Source organism: Pyxicephalus adspersus, chromosome 1 (genome assembly GCF_032062135.1).
Source record: "Pyxicephalus adspersus chromosome 1, UCB_Pads_2.0, whole genome shotgun sequence".
In the NCBI taxonomy this organism is placed as follows: Eukaryota; Metazoa; Chordata; class Amphibia; order Anura; family Pyxicephalidae; genus Pyxicephalus; species Pyxicephalus adspersus.
In genome coordinates this window covers 98617812-98636458 of record NC_092858.1, presented here as the reverse complement: position 1 = coordinate 98636458, position 18647 = coordinate 98617812, and the positions used below count along the sequence as shown (strand labels likewise).

The 18647-nt window shown below is 37.4% G+C and overlaps 1 protein-coding gene across 2 annotated transcripts in view; it reads left to right on the top strand.

Moving 5' to 3' along the window:
• The first annotated feature begins 5624 nt into the window (after positions 1-5624).
• Positions 5625-18647, top strand: part of SDC3 (syndecan 3) — a 73470-nt gene continuing 60447 nt past the window's right edge. The window contains exon 1 of one of the 2 annotated variants that reach the window (XM_072420239.1): positions 5625-5945. In XM_072420239.1, coding sequence (XP_072276340.1) covers positions 5880-5945 — 66 coding nt within the window. In that variant the 5' untranslated portion in view covers positions 5625-5879. Of the gene's footprint in view, positions 5946-6300; positions 6406-18647 lie in introns of those variants that run through there. The other variant, XM_072420231.1, reaches the window with a different exon arrangement.

Genomic DNA, 18647 nt, shown 5'->3' with positions numbered 1-18647 from the left:
CATGAATTCTGTTTATGAACCAGGAGCTGACCGAGGCATAACCAGGCTGAACATCACAGATCAGACTACCAGATACCAGAGTAGGAAGCAGGCTGCAGGGAATATGTACATCACCCATTGCCACTATGAAAAGAACCAGCCAGACAATAGTGGGTGGCTAGTTTGGGTTGTAGGTGGCAATGCTTTAACTTTTTGTACTGATGGTATGTGGCATCAAAGTGTAGATATGAGCAGTACACAAGGTTTAAATAGTAGGGATGACATGGGGTACCCAAGATAAAGAAATTGGTGGAGGTGCAATAGTGTTATTGGAAACTGCATGGCTTGCAAGTGGGCTGCTTTGATAGGCTTAATTGTGGCATTAAGAGGAATTTAGTAAATGTTGGTGTGTGTATGTGGCTCAGCACAATCAGAGGTGGAATCAAGGGGTAACATAGACACACAGAGGAATGTGCATTAAAATCATAATTAAGATCCGATTAAATCACACTGTAAGTAAATTAGGCTCTATAACCTAAGAGACTTTTTCACTTTTTAAAATGAAAAGAAATGGAAAATAGTGTAAAATGACACCTTAATACAGCTAGACCTTTGAACTAAAAAAATAATATTGAATAATTGGTAAAACCTTCAACCTGGGGTGTAATGAGAGATCATTTATAAAAAAAATCGGAGAAAAGCAATACTTCCTACTTAATAATGAATTGCATGAAAGATATGACAGCTCTGCGGAAGACCTTGTTAAATTTCAAGGTTTTGTGACAATCTGTTACAATGCACACGTTTTATTTTAATAAGATATTGTGTAACTTGTGAAAGGTATAATGGGTGAATTTCTATGGACATTTTTGCAAAGAAAATATTTAATTCCTATATTCCTTCTATTGCTGAATAATTTGTAGTGGAATATCTATAGTTTTGGTACTTTTAATTCCACTTTTAAAGCTTTGAAAAGCTTTATATAGTTAGGAACTCTCTGTACTGCTTGGTGCCTGGGTACTGCGTAAATTTATTTAACTTGGCTCTGCACAGAGCACATTTTGAGTCTATTAATAAATGTTTTCACAACATTTTCATACAGGATCTACATATTCATAGGCTAATTTTTCTAATTATTTATCCAAAGTTTGTAATATCAGACATCGATGTGAAAGCACTCATGATATCATTACCCTCTAACTTAAATGTTTTTATCGTTAAAGATATATCACTACAAAGAACTACAAGATATATATAACTACAAAGAAGTGTGAGCAATTGGGAATCAATTTTACCTGCTTTGTTTGAAATGGAAGTGACAAGTGGTTAAGAGGGGCAATAGCAATCCAACTTCCATGAAATGGTTTTACTACAGAACATTATTCTCTCCTTATTCTTCTTGATTTATTTGTCATCAGTCTTGCATTTTGCTAGTGCTCTTAAAACTACTGTTACTGTACAGTAGCATGAAGCTGAACCTGCATCCCAATCAGGTTGCACAGGTAGTCCAGAACCTCTAGGATGGAATACACCTAAATATGGTCCGTAAAAGGGCAAAAACCCAGTAGCAGGACCGGTATCTGCATCTTCACTTTGAGAAGGACAATTTCACATCAAACACACGTGGAAGAGGCTAAATTGTGTGAAGATGTCATGGTGAACATCTTTCTGAAACATCATTTCAGCATGACTAGTTTGGATGTAGGTCAGTGGTGGTCAAGGGGTGCATACCTTTGAAGGGCCCCACAGACTTCTCCATGCTAGCTAATAGTACTCTCACTAATGTTAAGTACCAAAATTAAATCCTCAGACCCACACTCATCAGACCTTACACTGGTGCAGTGGGACTCAAGTTTCTCCTGGTGCAGGACAATGCCCAGCCTCATTTGGCCAGAGCATGTTGACAGTTCCTTACTAACAAAGTTCTGATGGCCTCGACTGGCACTCACGTTCTCCAGACCTGAATCCAATGGCGACCCACTGGGACATTATGTTTTGGTGCATTTGATTCCACCAGGTAGCATCAAAAACTGTCCAGGAGCTCACTGATGCCCTGATACAAGAATGGGAGGTGATCCCCCCCAGGGATTTATCTTCCGTCTTATCAGAAGCACTCCCAGACATTGAGCCTGATTTATTAAAGCTCTCCAAGGCTGGAGAGGATACACTTTCACCAGCGAATCCAGGAAATCCAGTAAACCTGGAATGGATTTCTTCAAAACATTTGCTATTTGCTAGCAAATGTTTTGAATCCTGGACCAGATCCATTCCAGGTTTGTTGGATAACCCAGCTTCAGTGATAAAAATCTCCAGTCTTGGAGAGCTTTAATGAAGCAGACCCATTGCTAGGAGTACATATAGGTGCGTGGGGGCTACTACTGAGCCACATTATGAGTTGTGATGAAAATCATGCAAGGTAATTATTTTGTGATTTCAGTTTTTAGTTTGATTTTTTTCAGTCTGATTTTAAATCCTGCACTCAGTAGGTTACTACTTTAATTTACATTGACTATTTTTACATCATTTTTTCAATGGATTTAACAATGTTTATCAATAAAGATTTTCAACTTGAATATTCATTCAATTCATTATTTTCAGTAGTGTGAATATATATATATATACTGTATATGTATACACAATCATGTGAAAAAAAACACTGTCTTTAACGTCTAAGGTTTTACATATCTGGATATAATATAAAATTATCTGATCCTTAGCAGGTTCCAAAATGATTTAACTCTAACCTCATATGTAAAGCAACACACAGATTCCAACCATGTCATTGTTTATTTACCAAAAAATAAGGCAAAATGGAAAAGACATGTGTGAAAAATGAAGTATGCCCCCATGATTTTATAGCTTGTGGAACCACCTTAGCAGCAATAATTTGAAGTAACCATTTTCTGCATGACTTTATCTTTTTTTACATTACATCATTGTGGAGATCTTTTGACACACTTTTTCTTTATAGCATTGCTTCAATTCATTGAAGTTTGCAGGCATTCATTTTTGCACAGCTCTCAAAGTCCTGCATTTTAATCAGGTTGATGTCTGGACTTTGGACAATTGCAACACCTTGATTGTTTTTTTTTTTGAGTAGTCCGTTGTAGATTTGCTGTTGTATAAATACAAGGTGCTCAAGTGCTGTGGCTATAAAACAAGCTAAAAGTATCTCCTTTCCCGCACTATGCTTCACAGGTGGTATGAGGTGTTTGTGCTGATATGCTGTATTTATTTTCATCATACATGTGTTTATTTTCATCATGCACTGTGCATTATGGCAAAACATCTCGACTTTTCCTCTGTACAAAGGACATTGTTCCAGAAATCTTGTCCATTGTTCAGATGCAACTTTGTTAATATGAAAAGTGTTGTTGAGGCTTTCTCCTGGCAACTCTTCCAAACAAGCCATACTTGTACAGTCTTTTTTTTTTAATTGTTTATTACCTTATCATTTCACATGATAAAGCCTTCAGAATGTGAGATGCAACTCTATTTTGCATTTTCTGTGAGCATTGCATGGTCTGCATCTGGGGTTAATTTGCATGGTTGTCCACTCCTGGGAAGACTGGTAAGTGTCTTGAAGCTTGAAGGTTTTCTACTTGTGGATATTCTCCCTCTAGACTGATGGACTTCAAGTTGTTTGGAAATAGCCCCTCAACCTTTCCCAGATTGAAAAGCCACAACAATTGCTTCTCTAAGATCATTGCTTATATATTTTCTCTTTGGTATTGTGTTAACACACACCTAACTGCTTCAGACCAGAAAACTGACAAAACATCTGGTTTTATAAAGTTGGTCACACTTGCTGATAGTCAGTTAATTAGGTGTATGTAGTTGAAGTGGTAAGGGTGTATTTATGTTGTCACATTTCTGCTACATGATGTAGGATATGAACATTTTGTATTTTAATTTGCATCCAGCGGGTTGAGGTTAGTACTCCTTTTCACATCCTTACTTGGGTATTCGTAGCTATTCGGTTAAAACAGACTTGTCATTTATAGAGCATAATAGCTTAGGTTCAAATTTACCTACACAAATGGATGAGTTAGAACAGTGACACATACAATGTATCCACTTGATCCTCCTTCCTGCTTACTTTCTTCAGACAGATCTTGGGGAGTTTCCTGAACAGAGAGTGAGAGTCTGAAGGCAAACAGATGCGGATTTTCCCTCTCTTTACAAAACCTACTATTCCCCATACTTCTAGTGCCATGGGTCAAGACTCTTTATGCATGATGAATTTGTTCAACAGAAGTGCTTGTTTCTTTGTTGTACGGGAATTTACAATGGATGAATGTACCTGAAAGGTAACTGGAGATGATTGATTGTTTATATACTTAAAGGGGAAGTAAAACTCAAAACTAACCCAAAACAAAAAATCAGTCTATCGGTCAGGGTTCTCTGTGCGGAGGTTTCTTCCATTAGGTCCTGTGTCGTCCCAATATCTGTCTTTATTGGGGGGAACGCCAAGCGCCGCCATCTTCTCTATCTTCTGTGTTCTTCTTCCTATGTCACCTGATCTCGCACTGAGCAGTGTGTGAGAGCAGCTAAGAGCCTCCCGGGATGCGTGATGTAGGTATGCCGGGAGGCTCTGCGCTCCTATTCATTCTTGATCACCTAGGCATTAGGTAGATATGGGTGAAACAAATAACGACATTATATGTATAAAATATTAGTGTACAGTCAGACAGATAGGTTCAGAGATTGCCAGTTCTTTGTGCGCAAATGTCCATGTGTGTAGATGGAGGGAGCTTGAAGACAAACACGGTTTGCCCTGTGCAGAACTCATGAAAACAGAACATGAAGTTACCAACACTCCATCACAATATGTTGAAAAGCCAAGGTTGCAGGGCTCCATGATTCTCTTCCTCTAAGGAAACATAGTGACAGTCAGTATACCTTGAGGAAGAAAGCCTGGGAAGCCCTGAAACATTGGCTTTTCAACATATTGTGATGGTGCTTTTATATAAAAAAGCAAGAATCTGTAGTTTGGAGTGCTGGTGACTTTGTCTTCATTTTTCCATGCTCCCTTTTGTTTTAGTAAATCAAACCCTCTGAGTGCATGGAAATGTAGACATTTATTATATAGAAAAAGAAGCATAATTCACTGATATTATATATATATATATATATATATATATATATATATGATAATTATATTGATAAATATAAACAACTCTTATTTCTAAAAAAAGCACATATTTCAAAAATTGTATTGATGATTATTAAACATGTAAAAATAACTCAGATGTCTGCATCATTTAATGATCTGTCTGATTTGGTGTGATATCTGACAGATCCCCTTAAAAATGCTGTGAAAACAGAGAACAAATATTGTTTTCCTGTCACTCCTTTTGCAGCACTGCACCCAGGCTCAGTGAACATGAAATGCCATATTAAGCAGCTTGTTTCCCTAGAGGAATCCGATCCTTTATATCCTGGGGATGAGGTCAACCTAGTGAGGGACAGGTATTGTATCATGATGAATAATGACTGGCAATAACACAGATTGCCTTTCTCCTGCACTTTCAGCCCACGTCCACAAGATGGCGCGGCGGCCTGCCGCTGGGCTGCGCCTCCACTTGTACCTTCTTCGCATCGATCGCTAGGGAGAGAGGGAGGGGAGAGATTTCCTGCTGGAGGGGAAAGAAGAGGAGGCTGGGGTGTAAGAGGAGAGAATCGAGGAGAGCCATAGCGGCTAGGGCACAGCCATCCACATAGCGAGGGTGAAAAGGAAGGACAGATAGGAAGGAGCAGGGCAGAGAAGGTGGAGGGGCTGCTACACAGAGATTGTCAGTGTCCCTATGGAGCAATAGGAGCGATCGGGGGTGAAAAGCAAGCGAAAGGACGGCTATCCAGGCGGGTTATTTGTAGGCACATCTCCAGCTACAAGAAGGATGCATTTTGCCTTTGGAATTATCCATGGTGCAGGGCTTCTGCTGCTCATCACACAGGCTGCCCTGGTGAGTAACAATCCTGCACATCCCCATTCATCATCAAGTCCTGCACATTGCACCCCAAACCCCCCCCATCACTCTCTCCATTCCTGCAGACCCCCCTCTATAACCTACTCATTGCCCCAGGGTGCCCCCAAACACCCCCCATCAGCCTTACCATTCCTGCAGACCCCCCTCCATCACCTACACATTGCACCCTAAACACCCCCATCACCCCCTCCATCACCTACACATTGCACCCCAAACACCCCATCACCCTCCCCATTCCTGCAGACCCCCCTCCATCACCTACACATTGCCCCATCACACTGTGACAGGTTATCACCATCTTCATGTCATTCCCTTTATATTGTCTTCTTTAAAGCAGGGTGACAAAATGGCTCTGCTTGTGCCATGGGTGATGAAATCCTGTGATTTGGTGTCCCCAGGATATCGCCCATTGTGTCCCCGTCATTTCATGATGCAGGTGAGGTACACGAGTTGGGCGTGTGGTTGGAAAACTGCAGTTCCAGGGCTTGGATGCCGCTAAACAAAAGTGCACAGTAGGGATACGCCGGTTTAGAAGAAAATCCCCATCTACGGCAATGTATAAAATGTTCTTTTATTGGAATTTGATAAAGTGCAGATGATGTGGTTGGCTGGCTATTTAAGTAGTTGGTGATATTTCGGTACATTGCCCCTTCCTCCTTTCCGGGGAGAACGCTGTGATGATTGATTCTTCATAGATAGCGTATTTTTATTGGATGGATCATGCAATCAGGGTTTATTGTACATTGTAAATGTGCTAGGATTGTCGACTCCCATTATTCAGAGGTTCTGTATTTCTATCAAATGTGACATTGGGCCTCATGCGTTAAAGTGTCTTTGTTGCCAAGAGCAACCGATATCATTTACTTGAGCGACAAAGAACAAGTAGGAAAATTTGATTGGATGCATATAAACTGCAAAGCCGATTCTTTGTTTCCAGGCGTTCTCATATCTGGTATATTGTGGTTACAGTTCATTTATGATGTGAAAACTGTGTTGTGTAGTTATGTCTGGACGGCGGTAATTCTAAATATATCTCCGTCTCAGAATTCCAAGGTTTGCTGTGATGACGACGATGGCATAAAATGTTTGTATTTAATCATGTCAGTTTGTGGCTCTTCTTGTAAAGTGAGAAGTACTTGGCCTGTGGCCCCATTTCTTTATATGGCCAGATAACTCGCCTATTTGTCATGTTGTCATCCTTGATGGAGGCTGTGGTTGTTGGGGCTAGCTTTTAGTTTCTAACCCGCACTTGATTACTGTTGGATGGAATCTCATTGGCTGCGATGAGCAATACCTCAACTTTTCTCTAGTTTTAGACATAATTTTGCAATTGTTATAAAGGATCTGCCGGCAGATGTCTCCTGGCTCTATATGGCCACTCAAAGGGTACAGAAAAGAAGCAGTCATGTGGGTCATGTGATCCTTCAGCTGCCACCTCTAATGGGTCATGTGATCTCTCATGAACTGCCATATGTCTGATCATTTGAGATATGCAATTCCCCCAACCCTGACATGTTACACCACCTGTTTGTATATTGCATTAGAGAGGGGCAGTTTTTATGTGGGATTCAGGTTTTTATTGTCTGCAACGGTAAAACATCAAAGTTTGTGGCTGTCTTGGATGAGCGATTTAGAAAGTAATCTTTCAATTGGATAAGCATACCAGCCAGTGAACTTGGATTTTCAGGAGAGATGTGCAGTAGCATCCTGCATATTTCTGGCAGTGCAAGTTTCAAGTAAAACTGAACACAAAGGTACCTAAAAGCAAAATCAAAACTTGTGCTTATGGTTTTTTTTTTACCACAATATGTCCTAAGAGTACTGTTTAAAGTTGTACCCAGCAAAATGAATAAATGAAATCCCACTACATATGAACCGTTCTAGCTGTCAAAATATTTGTACTTCTGTTTAGCCAGTCTTTTGATTCACAGCCTATATCTAGAAGGTGACAGGTTTTGTATCTTTGCTTTTTGTCTGCTCAGTGAAGTATGAATCACCAAGGTGGTAAATGCTTTTCACCTCCAAGCTTGTTACCACCATTCTTTCCCCGACTCAAGCTGCCTGAAAGTTAATGTAATTTCCTATCTGAAGAGAGATACAGAGGGAGTTCAGTTGTTTCCAAGAAGTTTTCTGAAAAATCCTTAGGTGGATGAGTATCATGTGGCTTCCTTACTGAATATGTGAAGTGTGAGATCATCTGAGGCACTGCTGCATATAACTTGGTGATGAAGATTTGATTAGGTCACTAATGTTCTCCTTTCTAGAGTAGAAGCTGGAGACACTTCTCCTTTCTCTATCTATTCTGTAGATCTGTGCTTTCTCCAGCTTTCCTGATTCTTTCTTGATCACCCCACCAATTATTAAACCACTAGCTCTAACATGAGTAAGCCCTGGTCCTCTAACAAAAAGGTTGACCCCACACCCAGACACAGTGCAGTACAATACATTGTCAGTAATTGAGCATAATTGAAAGCAGGGGTGTAGTCGTAAAAGAAGAAGGGGGCACAGTACTATCCATGGCGAGCGCACATGCGCATCATTGTTATGTAAACGCCTCATTCCAGCCGACTCGTGCCCGCCCGACTACACCCTGCCCCACGGGTTGAAAGTCAGTTGCAGGAGACTGCAGGCAATAGCAGTCCCCTTGCCCCTGTGCCTTTTTATAGTGTAAACTCTGCATGGTTTAGAAGCATGGTTTACTCACAGCAGTGATATTCCTGTGTTCAGCCTAGTTTGTGGTATGTAATATACCATTTTCAAGGCTATGAACTAGCAGGATTTTTATGTTGAATAAATACATAATTGGTCAAAGTCAAGTTATATCTGATTTCTTGGTGTTCTGCTTTAACACGTACCTGTTGGCTGTTCACAATGGTGGGAAACAAAGCAAAGTTACTGGGAATTATATTTAATGTATCATTGTGTTATTAATAAGTGACATCACTGTGGCCGTATGAGATGATTCCATGGAATATATTCTTCTGATATTCTAGACTTTGAATGTGTTTTTTTGTACTTTCTCAGCCAATTATTCATTTTGTGGGTGGAAAAAAATCAGTCTACTAAATGACACATCCGGAATTAGCTCTGAATATTAACCTAATTTAATAATCTATTCCTGACACAGTTGTGTGTCATAGTGATTTCATCTGAGAACACATACATTCTGGACACCACCTTTATTAAGGTCCAGTATTTACTAGCAATTAAAGGAGGTGCTTAGCTTTTATTCTCGGCGTGCTTTATCCATTCCCCAATTGTTAGGGTAAATCATACAAGATCATGGTGAAGCTTCAGCTTTGGTTTGCATTATGTTATATTAGAACAAACACACAGACATTGCTTTCAACCAGATAATAGAGACAAAAGTAATAGTGCTGTGATTTTCACTTAATGTAAAAAACCCATGATTACATTATCTGACACGTTGGAATTTTTGTTTTATGTTCCACATCCTCTGAGATATGGTATGAACATAGGTGAACTCATCTAATATTCATTGAACAGTAGATGTGTATGTAAGGTGATCAAATGGACATTCCAAGGTTTGCCGACGGACAGAATTTTAAAGTCCCCTGCGTATGGCCAGGTTTGTTGGGTCGTTCTAGGTCTTTGATGTTTATTTATCAACCCTGTCACCATCCATTGGATTTCTCCACCTGTACAATTATTTAGAAGCATTCTTCCCTCCCATCTGTATTATTCCCAGCATACATCACTGCAGTAGGTAATAACCTCTTGTTTATTTCATTCTGTTTGATCATGACAAACTTCTGTTGTCTACTGTTTTTTATACATTGGTATGTAATACATTGGAATAAAAAAAAAAAACAGAAACAGTCTCCCAGTTTTACAAAGGCAGACGCAGATCTAACTTTAAAGCAATTTTAAAGAAATATTTTCTCAATGTCTAATTTCATACACTTAAACAAAACGTAATTTCTTATAATCATGTTAATTGGTCATTGCAGTGTAAATTTATTTCACATTTTGTACCACATGTGAACCTTTTCCATTTATATGCAAATTGTTGGCTTGTGAAGATTTTATTTCTTTCTATGAAAAGTTAACAGTTATTTATCATGCATATCCCCTTTAAGTTGGCATAATCATTAGCTTTAAAACATAATTTGTTTGCATAATTGCTTTGTTCAGAACAAAGCTGATAATCTTTAATCTTCAAGCTCTTGAAAATTTGATATTTATATTATTTTATTTTCTGTGAGGTTTACACATTTCTGCATTATACTTGCCTTGCATGGAATAACTACTAAGGAACACTGAAGGTACCAACATGTCTAAGCTTTTCTGTGGGGATATATTGATCACTTCAGTGTACAGAAGAAACCGTGGTGCCAAAATGTCCTTATTTTTTGGAGAACACTTTAAAACTGTGATATGCAAAAGCTAGCCACCTTCCATGGTCACTTCTGATAGCCATCCCACTTCTACCTCTGGGATCTCACCATTGGATCCTCACTGTGATAGATGGTCTTAGTACATGCCAAATTTTTGGGCTCCCTCAATACTCCCTCCAGGAAGGTTTTGTATCTTTTCTGTGGAAACCTTTCATTTTGCATTTGTATTAGTGACTGTGTGCCCCATATTGCAAACCTCCTGAAAAAAATTAAAATGTGGTTGTACTTGTGGTCTAGGTGCCCATGATGGTTACCATATGGCGAGTGTTTAATAAGAAGAACTAAACCACTAGTAAACCACACCAAAGCATAACTTTATTCATATATTGGGATAAGTAGTGTGCTATATGTGTTCAGAAATTTTTTAAGTAGCTGATGGCTGTTTCTATTTTTGTTGTAGGTAAATTAGGCCAAATGGATTTATCGTGTAAAATTTTTAGTCATGTTGTTTTAATGCATTATTCCATTTCTTTAAATAGATGCTTATAAATTTAAAACATAATCTATGGCTGTTTTAATGCCGATTTTTTGGTATATAAAAATATGCTGTATTTTAATTTTATCATATGGCATTGTTTTATTCTGTATTCAGTCTGCCATAAATATTTGACATGCATTGAAATCATCCCTATATTATTGGTTGCTGTACAAAGAGAAAAGCACAAAGCCTCAAACAATATAATGGATCGATAATATCATAGTTCAATACAATAGCGAGAGGTTTCTATAATATCATATTTATGTGTTCCAAAACAGGCATAATAGAAAACACAACATAAAAGAATTGGTAATGGCTATGACTCGTGTTTTACTCATAATGATACTACAGAAAGATTTGCTTTTACAGCTAACAATATGTGACAGCCAAGTATATAATAAACAGTAATTTTTGACCTGAGTGTCTACAGAAAATATAGGCATCTCTACAATTAAAGGGCAACCAAACATTTAATACAAATCGGCAAATGCAAACTAATGAAAAATCACATTCATCTATTTTTTTATACTTTTAAAGCCGTAAATAGGCTTTAGGGGGTAGCCTTTCATGCAGCACAATGTGACCACCCTCGGAGCAAAGCTATCTGTAGAAGAAATACAGGGTACTTGTTAGGTCTTTGCATGTTATTGGACAGAATTAGGGCCCATTCACTGCCTCAGTTCTTTCATGTTTGCTCATTCAATGGACTGCCCAGTGCTTAGCGGTGGTCCAGTAGTTGGACCTGGGCTATTTTCCCAAGTCTAGGGCCATGCACTATAGTGCTGTGGTTTGGGTGCAGCACAGTGATTTCTGAAGGTACGTTAGGATGCCTTAAGGAAAACTTGGACCTTCATTATTTTCCCAAGCACAGGGCAATGCACTATAACGCTTTGCCTTTGGTGCAGCACAATGTTTTTGAAAGGTGTTTTGGGTGGCAATAAGAATGAATGGCCTCACATGACCTTTAGTCCACATATTATACCACATGGAGTTGATTTTGTAAAGAAATTGAGAATGTTCACATTCAAAGTGCATTTCACCTATCTTAGTGAATTAGCTAAAACAAGCTAAAAAATCAAGGTTCTTAACAAAGCTTCTCTTTGAGTAGAATTGTTTTTTTCATCCAATAATCTCATAGATAAATACTGCTTTTAAGATCCTTGTAGGCTAACATCACAATTACCAGAACAATAGGCTTTTTTATTTAGGTGGTCTCACAGAAGTGATGTCCTTATTTGTTTAAAAGGAATCGGCTTCTTTTGTTGGGCAGTCAGAACACACATTAACATCTGAACACGCATTAACAAATGACCAGATAGACTTAAATATGACCATGCATTTTAAAAAAGATTTTAGATTGGATATAAAGATAAGTATAATGTACTGTTTTCTTCTCTTTGAAATTATATTTTTGTGAGTGGTTGAGAGATCTTTGTTAATCATAATTTTCTGGTTGTAGTTTTACCATTAATGTTTTTTAGGTTGTACATAGCTATAGAATTTCCCTGGGAAATAGACTGTTTATAAACATAGCTCTCGCCTTCCTATTCTAGAAGAAGTAGTTTAATCTTGTTTGGGTAAGTCAGTAGTAGTAATGAGTTATCCAGTCAAGTCTGACCTCTCTTGACCTGACGGGATTTAACACACCAGACTTGTCTGTCAGTGACTGACCATCAGGGCTCCTGCAAGTTCAACTTCTTAGAACCAGAAATTTTAGTTTGTTAAATTCCTCTCTTTTGATTTATCCTTGCATTACATGTTACACTATCTTTCTTCCTAATTAGGTAGCTATGGTATCTTTACTACACTGCTAGCAGGTTATTTTCAGGTGATTTTACCATCGAACAATCATTATTTTTTTTTTTGGCCGAAAGGCATTTGTTCGGGCATATCTTTTTAGCATCGTAAAGGTTGTGACGACCTACTGTGCCAGACTTTTCATAATGGAGAATGTGCAATCATCCAAGAACTTTGAATCCACTATATAAATTAGTGAACTTTGGTATCCTAATTTTAGAACGATCACATTCCTTTGCTATACTGATAGGTATGGCCATGTATCAAAGACGTTTTATTTGCTGTAAAATAATTTTTTAGGCCTTGACCTTAAAGATATAGAATATATAATATATTTCCTGCCTTTTTTCTACTTTTTTAGTTTTATTTCTATTTCTAGTTTACTTTTGAATCCAATAACATAAAATGACTTGTTATTATTATCAAAGGGAACCAGCACTGAGAGAAGTACAGGAACACACAATGCAGATCCCTCTTTTGAAAGCATTATTTGCCTGGTTTTCTATGATCTCATTACTTGCAGAACCACCTGGTAACAAACCAATCCTAAAATCAGTGAAATCAGAATATCTAATCTAATCTCTGCATATATGTTTTAGGTTAGTGCTTAGGAAAGTACTGAAGCCCCATAATGAACATGGCATCCATGGACCTAACATTTTTCCTAGGTGTCAACTCTTTAATTACAAATACAGAGCAATGGTACAGTCTGTAATATAGGCTAGAAAGCATATCCATCCAAATAATGTCATTATGCCCTTTTTTGAGAATTGTATCCAAATCTAAAGGTTAATTAAGCATCATGTTTTTTTTTAAACTTTGCTGTTGAAATATTGGGATAGGCAAAACATCATGTATTTGTTTAGTGTGAGAAGATAATGTATTTGTAGGCCAATTTACGGGAATACATTCTTCTATGGTTTTACTTGTGAATTGGGAAAAGCTGAACAAGCTTTTAGAACTTAGTCATTTGTCTAGGACATGCAAGATAGATGTGAGTAAATATAGGGCACTGAACCCCACAGGAATGGCTTTATCGTTCACGCTGAGAATTTAAAGCATTTCAGGGTCTTGTCAATGGTGTTAGAAACATGGCCCTTCTGTGCAGTCATGTAATAGACAACATCCGGTTCAATGCAGTCACCACCAAATGCTAAGTGGATGGTAAGCTGAGTCTTATTAGTTCCAGAAATGACATGATGGATCAGGGCAACACTCATTAATAAGGGTTTACAAGCTGGATGCATAAGCAAAATTAGGCAATATATAGCATATTCACAGGCAGTTGTGATAATATATATATATTTATTATAGAATATATATATATTATAGAATTTGCATTTACAAATATATATATATTATAGAATTTGCATTTACAAGTGGTGCACCATAAATTAAATTGTGTGAAAATGAAGGATCCTGCATTTTTATAAAGAACAAAAAAATAAGTAGTCTTGCTAATTTTGTTCTGAGAACTAGATGTGAAGGTGAAAATGAAATTTCAAATGGGATTTTTTTTTTGGGAAACCCATGATCTCTATTTATGGAACTTTATATATAGTGTGTCTTTGCTTTTGTTGAATAGAATTAAACAGAACACAAGATATCTACCCTTACTTCCAAACCTATTGGTTTCCAGGTCATATAGGGAGCTTTAGGTACACATAAAAAACATTCTGCAACTATGTAGATGTCCTTCCTGTCCTAAAGACACAAAACACACAACAAGAATCCTTCTCATCTCCTACCACTATTGAATGTTCTCATTGAATCTTGTGTTCTTTTCCATGTGATAATCAACTAAATGTTCTGCGCCATCCCTTTTTACCAGGAGAATTTACCAAGAAACCATCGGTAAATAAATGCATATGAAATGTTTTGTCTAAAAAGAGCATGAAGATAAAGTGCACCTTTCATTATATAAATATGAGTTTGGCCATTTGCTGGCTTTCTAAAATGCTAATGGCCTGGCTGTGACTGACTTCAGTAGTTGTGAGACAGAAATCTCGAATAATCCATTAAATGAAAATTGGGGAAGACAGAATTCTTTATGTTTATGCTTGTTTCAGTGACTCACAAAGTGCTTAGCCAAGGCATGGACATGACAGCCAGGTAATTGCTTGTTCAGGAGGAGAGGTCAAGAATGGCTGACACCATATTTCTCATATGACAGGTTTCCTTTACCTATGTTACACTGACTGCATATTCACCTTGTAACTTGTCTACAAGAAGCTTCCATCAATGGCGTTACTTAAGAATTTATGAGTATTTATGAGAATCTCAGCTGTCTTTTTCACTGCAAAGTGCATGTTCACTGTACTTACTACCGGTAACAATCCCAGCATAGTGTATAGGCTCCTGGTTGTCTCCAGGGTAGAATGTGGGGACACAAAAATCACTATCCAATCTAATTATTCGGTAAAGTTTATAAAATCTATTTTTTCATCTGAAATGTCATAAATACTTAATAATAATACATTCTGATATGTATCAGCCAAGGCTGGTCTAGCATCCTACTATCAGGCTGTGGCAGCTTTAGAAAGAAAATGCACTTTAAGATGTTTAATAACTTTGGTTTTAAAGTATGTAGAATATATAGTATATACATATGTAAACAAGACTGATGACTCAGTCGGGGCTTTACTGACAAGTAACAAAATCTTTTTTTGTTTATTAATTCAAGAACATTTCAGACGTGTTTCCAAATCTGTTTCTTGTGCCCAGTGTGCAGACTGTATTTGTACATGAGACATTCTTTGTAAATTCTTGCTAATACTGCTTCTTACTTCCTCTGGGATGCTGTGTGTATACATAGTCACACTCGGCAGCTGTTAATGAGCTGCTGTGCGGAGGACACCGGCGTATTCCCTGGAGAGCCTGGCAGCCTATCTTATCCTCTGGATATATATATATAGTTAGTTAACGGTGTCTATCTATCCTATCCTCTGACTACATATATATATATATATTTTTATATTTTTAGGGAGCGAGAGTTTGTTATTGGTGTCTGATGTACATGTGTGTGCATACCCTGAGCCAGCAAGTACGATTCCTTCATATTAAAACATAAGGTTGACTGTCAAATGTATTGCATCGAGAAAAATACTTACACAGTCAGCAACTTCCTGGCATGGCTGTCTTCTTGTAAACGGCAACATAAATTTTCTCTTTAGCCTGCAGTGGATTATGCACTTGTCTAAGGAAAAACTGGATGCAAACTATTTAGATTATCAAGGTAACAAATGCTGAGTTGGTTCCAAGAAGGACAATTTAATATTCAACTAATGATCAGAAATCCCTGTGCATTTTCAGAAACAATACACTAAGTATTTATAGCACCCCCTTTAATTCAGCAGTTATATAAATGATAACGAATTTCAATATTAATGAACTGCGTGTGGCCACAGTTCAGACAAAATATGCCCTCATTGACCCCCGGTGGTTTTATTGAAGAGCAAGCACTGGCAAAAAATAATGAGTATATTTAAAACAGATTATTTGCATAAAGCAAATTTCTAAGCTTTGGAAACTAAGACAAAATTGGTAATGGATTAGATTTTTTTTTGAACCAGTTTATTCTGTTTTACTAATAAAAATGCTTATGAAACATAGGTGTATGAATAAAATGATATATAATTTAGAATAGTTGGTATTTTAGAAATAAGTATTTTGCACAAGTTTGTTTGTTGTATTTATAAACTAATTCACAGTTATCAACCCCCCATCTTTAATTAGGAAATATAAATGTCACTCCCTAAAATATGCCATTAGGTAGATGTACTTACCGGTGCCTGCTGTGTCCCCGGCTCACAACAAACAAAGAGTACCGAGTTGGCCGAGGGTGCCGAGTTTACTTCTCACTCCAGGTGCACCGTAAAAATACCGTAATAGGAGCTGGGTCTGTTTTTGATCTGAAAGTATACCAGATTTATTGATTACATAGGAGACCCACAGGGGCAATAGATTACTATACTTTATAAAGGATACTAATAATATTATACAGTATTTATATAGCGCCGACATATTACACAGCGCTTTAGTCAGGTCACGGGGAGAACCTGAAAACTCCATGCAGATAATGTCCTGGCCGAGATTCAAACCTGGGTCCTAGTAAAAGGCTAGCAAAGGCCAGAGTGCTAACCTCTGAGCCACTGTAGAAATTAATAAATAAGCATCCTTTTTAGTATTTTAATTTCAATTATCATGTTAATAAAACCATGGGGTGCTTCCAATAGTTGTAGTGCTACTTTTTTATAAAGTTTTTTAAAGCTGCAGAAGCCAGAGTGCATTTCATGGTCCTGGTGGTAGAGTAGTTCATTGTAGATGGTAGGATGTTTCATTACATTGAGCATGATTTACTGAAAAAGTCTAGTTTATTGTAGTTAATAGCTTTTTTTATTAGCAGATGTTTTTGTAAAACAAGTTCTTTCTGTATCTGCAGTATGTTAGTTCAGGCTATGCAGCAAACCTCTGTCATCCATCCTCCAAGCATCAGAGATTCAGGTATGGATCCACTCAATAGGGTCTATTCATAAAAACAGAAAAGGTTCTGTTCTCTACTTTTAAAAAACAGATATATACTTTGTTTGTTTGCCATATTTATAAAAAAGGGAAACATTTTTTATCCTGGTGATCACGTACCTCTAGTTAGGATCAGAAGCTTGAGTGGAATAGAATAACTGCAAATACTTGCAAAAGCAGTCAACGGGGTGTTTGAAGAAACACCACTAATCCCCATTGGGGCCTACGGTGTTCTCCTTGGCCAAAGTTGCAAACTCTATCAGTGATCAGTAAAACTGTAACATTGGGAAGCTAGAATAAGGTGAACAGGACATGAGACATTAAGCTAAAAGGTGGCAATGTTTTTTTTTTATCTGGACTTTTACAGTATATATACAGCAAACTAAGAAAATGGCATTTTTTGGTGTATAAATAACACAATTTTACTAGAGAACATCTTCATATTAAAACATAAGGTTGACTGTCAAATGTATTGCATCGAGAAAAATACTTACACAGTCAGCAACTTCCTGGCATGGCTGTCTTCTTGTAAACGGCAACATAAATTTTCTCTTTAGCCTGCAGTGGATTATGCACTTGTCTAAGGAAAAACTGGATGCAAACTATTTAGATTATCAAGGTAACAAATGCTGAGTTGGTTCCAAGAAGGACAATTTAATATTCAACTAATGATCAGAAATCCCTGTGCATTTTCAGAAACAATACACTAAGTATTTATAGCACCCCCTTTAATTCAGCAGTTATATAAATGATAACGAATTTCAATATTAATGAACTGCGTGTGGCCACAGTTCAGACAAAATATGCCCTCATTGACCCCCGGTGGTTTTATTGAAGAGCAAGCACTGGCAAAAAATAATGAGTATATTTAAAACAGATTATTTGCATAAAGCAAATTTCTAAGCTTTGGAAACTAAGACAAAATTGGTAATGGATTAGATTTTTTTTTGAACCAGTTTATTCTGTTTTACTAATAAAAATGCTTATGAAACATAGGTGTATGAATAAAATGATATATAATTTAGAATAGTTGGTATTTTAGAAATAAGTATTTTGCACAAGTTTGTTTGTTGTATTTATAAACTAATTCACAGTTATCAACCCCCCATCTTTAATTAGGAAATATAAATGTCACTCCCTAAAATATGCCATTAGGTAGATGTACTTACCGGTGCCTGCTGTGTCCCCGGCTCACAACAAACAAAGAGTACCGAGTTGGCCGAGGGTGCCGAGTTTACTTCTCACTCCAGGTGCACCGTAAAAATACCGTAATAGGAGCTGGGTCTGTTTTTGATCTGAAAGTATACCAGATTTATTGATTACATAGGAGACCCACAGGGGCAATAGATTACTATACTTTATAAAGGATACTAATAATATTATACAGTATTTATATAGCGCCGACATATTACACAGCGCTTTAGTCAGGTCACGGGGAGAACCTGAAAACTCCATGCAGATAAT